This window comes from Anoplophora glabripennis, unplaced genomic scaffold (genome assembly GCF_000390285.2).
Source record: "Anoplophora glabripennis isolate ALB-LARVAE unplaced genomic scaffold, Agla_2.0 scaffold268, whole genome shotgun sequence".
Classification (NCBI taxonomy): domain Eukaryota; kingdom Metazoa; phylum Arthropoda; class Insecta; order Coleoptera; family Cerambycidae; genus Anoplophora; species Anoplophora glabripennis.
Window position 1 is genome coordinate 114,912 of NW_019416436.1, and position 7,259 is coordinate 122,170.

The 7,259-nt window shown below is 33.1% G+C and overlaps 1 protein-coding gene across 1 annotated transcript; it reads right to left on the minus strand.

Moving 5' to 3' along the window:
• Positions 1 to 627: 627 nt before the first annotated feature.
• Positions 628 to 6,055, minus strand: LOC111691529 (zinc finger protein 90-like). Its single transcript, XM_023454540.1, has 5 exons — positions 5,939 to 6,055; positions 2,463 to 2,762; positions 2,139 to 2,407; positions 1,120 to 1,861; positions 628 to 747 (listed from the first exon to the last, which is right to left on the minus strand). The coding sequence occupies exons 1-5, from the start codon at positions 6,053 to 6,055 to the stop codon at positions 628 to 630; spliced, it is 1,548 nt and encodes a 515-aa protein (XP_023310308.1).
• Positions 6,056 to 7,259: the final 1,204 nt, after the last annotated feature.

A 7,259-nucleotide genomic window follows, 5' to 3' on the forward strand; every position in this document is an offset into this window, starting at 1 on the left:
TCTCTTTCTGTTTCAGCGAGAGTTTTTGTTTGAACCGATGTTTTTCACGACAGGCTTTACATTCTACTTTATATTCACATATGATAAGGTCGGTCCCTTAAATACCTCAATTTTTGACTGGATTTTGCGTTTCAATGGGCCGTACTTCACACCCACAAATGTTTTTTGTGCAGCAACAGATATCTCCTTAGAGACTTCTTATGCCTGGTTCCAGAATCACATTGATGCATTTGAAATTGCGACATACCTTTGCATGCTCATCCCAGCGTTGCCAGATTTTTTTTTGGGCAGAGGGATTTTGATATCTTTTGAGTAAAAAAACGGGACATACTAAAAAAAACGTATATAATCAATAGTTTTTAACTACTTATGCTTTTATTTGAGTTTCAGATTAAGTTTACATGACGATAGATAGCCAAAATTGCCATAGAAAATGTATTTTAATAAAAATATGTTACTTTACTATACTACTGGTCGCACCATCGAGTAATAACCGAAAAGCGGGACTGATAATGTCCCACGCGGGACGTTTAATTTTGGGCTAAAATTCTGGAAGTCTGGCAACGCTGGCTTATACATACTCACCCAAATGTTTGTACTTGTGAAGGCTCTCTATGCTTCAGCATGTCAGGCATTTGGATTCATAATCACAGCCGGTACACTTTCTCTATGTGTCAGTTGGTGTTTTTTAACAGCACACTTGTATTTAGTTTTGAAATCGCAGTCATTACACCTGTACATCTGCACCTGAGAAAGATCTTTATGCTTCAGTTGATGCCGTTTGATATAACTCTTGTATTTAGTTTTGAAATAGCAGTCGTTACACCTGTACATTTGAACCTGCGAAGGATCTTTGTGTTTCAGTTGGTGATTTTTCATATGAAACTTGTATTTAGTTTCGAAATCGCAGTCGTTACACCTGTACATCTGCACCTGAGAAGAATCTTTATGCTTCAGTTGATGCCGTTTGATATAACTCTTGTATTTAGTTTTGAAATCGCAGTCGTTACACCTGTACGTTTGAACCTGCGAAAGATCTTTGTGTTTCAGTTGGTGACTTTTCATATGAAACTTGTATTTAGTTTCGTAATCGCAGTTGTTACACCTGTACAATTGTACCTGGGAAGGATCTCTATGCTGCAGTTGATGACTTTTCATATAACTCTTGTATTTAGTTTTGAAATTGCAGTCGTCACATTTGTACATTTGCACCTGCGAAGGATCTTTATGTACCAACTGATGACTGATAAAGTTTCTATTATTCTTTGATTCGTATGTGCAACCATTACATTTATAAATGGGCAGTTGTAAAGTGCCCTTATTCGGTAATGCGGTGTATTCGGTTTTATAGTCACATTCTACACGATTGGTCGAGTTTTTGTGTTTTATGTAATGACTATTAAAACTGACTTTATGCTTTGTTGTGAAATCACAAAAGTCGCACTTGTAAAATCGTCCTTCAGATGCGCTTTTGTGTTTCACCTGACGCTTATCAAGCTCACACCTGTGCCTTGTCTTGTAATCACATGATCCGCATTGATGCATACGCATTTCCGAAGGATCTTTAGGGCTCAATGGATGTTCCTGAAAATTTTTTTTATTTTCAGTTTGATACTCACACGATTCACATTTATATGCTTCCCAATCGTCCTTGTCTACAGAACGGTGTGTTATAAAACAGCTCTCGCTTCCAGTTTTGTAAATACATTTATCACATTTGTAAAATACTTTGTGGTTCTGCTTGACTTTCGTATTACATTGGTTTGTCGATCTATTCTCATGTGTACATTCATCCTCTTCTGCATCGCTAAGGACGCTCTTCTCGAATGATTCACTATCGGAGCTCTGCAGTAGCGAGTCGCTGAAAATATTACATATACATGGTATTTTCCCATGTAAGGTGTTAATTCTAGGGGGTGATAGGTTATTGAAAATGCAATTATGCAAGTTTCTGAACTCCACAAGACATTAGTTCAGTTTTATTATCATATAAATCAAATTATTGATGACAATTATTAATATTTTTATTGATATGTTAAAAATAATGAATTATGCGAAAACCTTCAGAAACACAAGAAATTAATGCAAGAGAGGCTAAATTAAATTTTTATATTATTGTTAAAATAGTCTTCTCTTACCTGCATTCTTCATCTTCCGATTTTATGTCGATACTTTCAGCTTTGATTGACATTTCCGTCCCGTTGATATCGAATTCTTTGTCCTCGTTTTCAGTCTTAACGAATAAATCAACCGGCGACGTATCTATCTGACTTTCTGTTGCTGCGCTATTAAAAATACCTCCAATTTTTTCCTGTACTTCCGAGCAATTTTTTAGGAAACTGTTGTGGGTGCACACAGAATCAAAGCATTCCTTACACACAACGGGATCTTTGATGATATTTATATTCTGCAAAGTAGTTTCATTAAATTGCGAAAAATTAACTATTTAACATCACTGGTACCATTTCAGGAGCCAATTTCTCGATAGCTTCAAGTTCCTCTCCACAAATGCACCTAAACTCACTTTCTACTGGATGCATACACAATCGACATATTTTGTGACCATCTGAAATATCCATTGACTGGCTTGTCTTTTCCTTCGTATACACGTCCCTTATATCGAGCTGTAACATTTTTTCACAATCCACATATGGAATAATTCTGTAATCGGTCTTCAAACAAGTTGCCTTAAATTCGAATACTGCATTTAATTTTCTTCTGCAAACGTTACATATAACCTCTTTACCCTCGCTATCAAATTTCTGAAATATATGCAACTTTAACCAAAGAGAAAGAAAATAACTTTGGCAAAAAATATCAATTATTGTTAAGTCGCTCTAATGTGTTGAGGTGTCCGAATTGAGATATACAGCGCATCCCAGAAGTATCGCAAAAGATTCGTATTTTATTTTGTTACGTTTTCACAAAAATGTTAAGATACGTCAATTAGTAAATAGGAATTGTCGTTTTGTCACGTTGCTTAAACCTTTTTTGCACAATACTTCATAAACCTATGTCGTCAACGACATATTTTTTAAATGGTACTACCTAATTTTTTAGGCATAAAAGGATAGCCCCAAAGTAGGCCGAACCCTATATCGAAGCGTATCCCTTTAAAAGGGCTATCCATTTATGCCTAAAAAATTAGGTAGTGCTATTTAAAAAAAAATTTCGATGATGTCATAGGTTTATGAAACATTGTGCAAAGAAGGTTTAAGCAACGTGAGAAAACGACAATTCCTATACAGGATGTTTGTAAAAAAGTGCGAAATATTTTAGGGCGTGGTTGCCGAAGTTGTTTTGTGAAAAAAAAAGGTCATATAAACGTAGGTTGAAACATGTATGCCTCGTTTCCGAGATACAGTTTCAATTTTATTGAAATTTATTTTTTTTATTTTTTTTTTCAGCGAGTTTTGAAGATTTTGACCAGAAATTTGAAGAGGGACTTTGGAGGGATAAATGAGTATTTTTTGGGGTGATCCGAATATTTCTACTTGCACCAGTGGCATTCGTGCGAGAATGCCACCATTTTTTTTAATAAAAAAAAATGGTACGCTACTGACTTTTCCCTTTTGATATTTTTTTAGAATTCCTTCAATTCTGAATGAAAATGGTCTCTTCAATTTTTTTCGTAGGCTGCACCGTTTTCGAGGGAAAAGTAAAACATATTTTATTGCAAGTTGTGTGTATTTTTAATTTCTATTGACGATTTGATTTCTAAATAAAGTACAACCATCAAATTTCGAGTCAATACCTTTAAAACGCTGAAATAATTAATAAAAATAAATAAATAATTAAAATTTAAATACCCTGCATCTCGGAAACGAACCATATTTCGTCCTACGTTTGTATGAACTTATTTCACACCCTGTATACAATTGACGTGTTTTAACGTTTGTGTAAAAAGGCTACATGAAATAAAATACGAACTTTTTACGACAGGGTGTCCGCAAATTTCACCGACAACGTCTGACTGATATCCACGCCATAAATAAATACAATCTATGAAAAAAATTTAAATAAAAAATTTTTGGTTTTAGTGTTACATGCCTTCGGTTGTCAAAAATAAAACTAATTTAATTAATAACTTGATAACCCTTTTACCGATGGCGTTAAAAATTGGCACATTTATTTGGACTACTACGGCGTATTATTTCTTAAAGCTTTAGTCAAATCGTTATACTGGGTGATAGTTTTCTCCGGTTAACATTTAGTGGTCGTATTTTAAATGGTAAGGTAATTTTAACTCCAATACGCTCGGGTTCACATAAACGTGCCATTTTGCGAGAAAATTATTCACACTAGATGTATTTTTGACATGTGTTGTCAAGATAACCACTATTAGACAAAAGAACGACGCGGCGTTGTTATGGAGGTGGAAACTTTCAAAGATAACTTGATGCAGTAAAATATTAATGTGTAATAATTTATAAGAAAATGATTTTCAAACTTCGATATCTCAAGAACGATTAAGTTTAGGTACATGATGTGCTATACGATTTTTGTTTAGAATTTCGAGAAGAATTAAAATACGGAATAATATACAGGGTATTCCCATAAAGAAGAAGCAACTTTGTTTCGTTTCAACTTTCCTTTATAGCAATAGCTTTAAAAAAACGTGTTATGATTTTTTTATAGCTATCTTACTTTAGGAGACAACCGACCGTTTCCATACATATCAGCGACCCCGAACTAATGCATATCTATCACTGACTTACCAATTTCAGCAAAAGAACATCTAAAATATCTCTAATAACGTCGTTTATTACCTCAAAACCTTTANGCAGGGTTGCGTTTTATTGCTAGTGGCGCCCTAGATTTTGATATCTGTATTGAAAATATTTTACTGAACCTACACCCTTCAGGCTGAGTGATTTGTCGGCACCTTTGTTATGCACTTACGCTTCCAAACTACCTCTACGTTTTTTTTATTTATTCTTTTTTTACTTCTTTTCCCTTGTTTTTTTTTCTTATATGTGTATATATTTTGTACAAATAGTTTTTTAAACAAAAAAAATTATAACTAAGCGTAGCACTCGGAAACGAACCATATTTCGTCCTACATTTGTATGAACTTTTTTCACACCCTGTATACTAATTGACGTGTTTTAACGTTTTTGTAAAAAGGCTACACGAAATAAAATACGAATTTTTTACGACATGGTGTCCGCAAATTTCACCGACAACGTCTGACTGATATCCACGCCATAAATAAATACAATCTATGAAAAAAATTTAAATAAAAAATTTTTGGTTTTAGTGTTACATGCCTTCGGTTGTCAAAAATAAAACTAATTTAATTAATAACTTGATAACCCTTTTACCGATGGCGTTAAAAATTGGCACATTTATTTGGACTACTACGGCGTATTATTTCTTAAAGCTTTAGTCAAATCGTTATACTGGGTGATAGTTTTCTCCGGTTAACATTTAGTGGTCGTATTTTAAATGGTAAGGTAATTTTAACTCCAATACGCTCGGGTTCACATAAACGTGCCATTTTGCGAGAAAATTATTCACACTAGATGTATTTTTGACATGTGTTGTCAAGATAACCACTATTAGACAAAAGAACGACGCGGCGTTGTTATGGAGGTGGAAACTTTCAAAGATAACTTGATGCAGTAAAATATTAATGTGTAATAATTTATAAGAAAATGATTTTCAAACTTCGATATCTCAAGAACGATTAAGTTTAGGTACATGATGTGCTATACGATTTTTGTTTAGAATTTCGAGAAGAATTAAAATACGGAATAATATACAGGGTATTCCCATAAAGAAGAAGCAACTTTGTTTCGTTTCAACTTTCCTTTATAGCAATAGCTTTAAAAAAACGTGTTATGATTTTTTTATAGCTATCTTACTTTAGGAGACAACCGACCGTTTCCATACATATCAGCGACCCCGAACTAATGCATATCTATCACTGACTTACCAATTTCAGCAAAAGAACATCTAAAATATCTCTAATAACGTCGTTTATTACCTCAAAACCTTCAACGGTTACAGTTTTGAGGCAAAGCTTGCACGAAGTTTCTTGAACATCAGTCATTGCAACAATTTTCGTTGAAATATAGATATAAAACCGTAACCTGTGTTATTTAACCTCGATGAAAACATCGAATAGAATTACTGCTCTTCTTCTTCCTCTTATGTTAACGGAACAACAAGAATGATAAAGTCCCGTCTAAAATTCTTTTGCTGTATGATTATGAATTGCCGAAATAAATTGATGTAACAAGTTTTCTTGTACCAGCACCAACTAGTTCTTCGAAACGTTGGTTGACATCTGAAAAACTTGTTTTTTGTTCTTGAATTCTCTTTGCGTATAACTATTACAGTTGCATTGTCTGTATTAAATGCAGTTTCCAATTTACTTGAAACCAAGTAGCAACTATAATGTATTTTGCATTTGAAAATTTGTTCTATCAGCAGAAGACGTCATCAACGAGTCGCCGAATTTCGATCTGAAGCAAATTGTAACTATATATTATACAGGGTGTCCCTGAAAAGGATGGACAACGCTTGACCACAGGTTTCTTGGATGAAAATAAGACTATTTAGCATAACTTACCTATATACAAAAGAAATATAAACTTCTAAATATAGAACAGATAACCTAGTTTTTTTTTCAGTTAATTTGAAAATTGTTTTTCTTGGAAACTTCCAATTTGGTACACATATTTTCTTGTATAAGTCCAATATAAATATAGAATTTGTTGAGAATCCATATACAGGATGTTCTTATTCTAGTGCCTGTGCGGCACTGTCTATCCCTTAACTTTTTTGTGTACGCCAGCACACGACAGAATTTGTATTTTTTAAAATAAGCACTATTTTAGAAGATTTTTTACCGCTTACAAAATTTTGATATCGTTTATGGATTTTGAGTAAAATTGGCATTTTTAATAATAATAATAATTGTTTATTAAATAGGATATCCTAATATACACAAATCAATTTAAATTTAAAAATAAATTCAAGCACACATTAAGAGGATAGACAAACTAAGGATCAATTAACACATATTATTTACTTTTATGTATTTAACAAGCTCTCTTTTAAATGCAACAAGTGACTGGCATCTTTTTAACTTTACTGGTAATCTATTGAAATTAACAACCCCTTCATTAAATAGACAATTCGTTGTATGACAATAATAAATATAGAAGTTATCGACACCTCTAGTAAAGTAGTCATGAATTTCATGATTCCTTTTATAATATACTGGTTAAAATAATCAGGTAACAAATTAT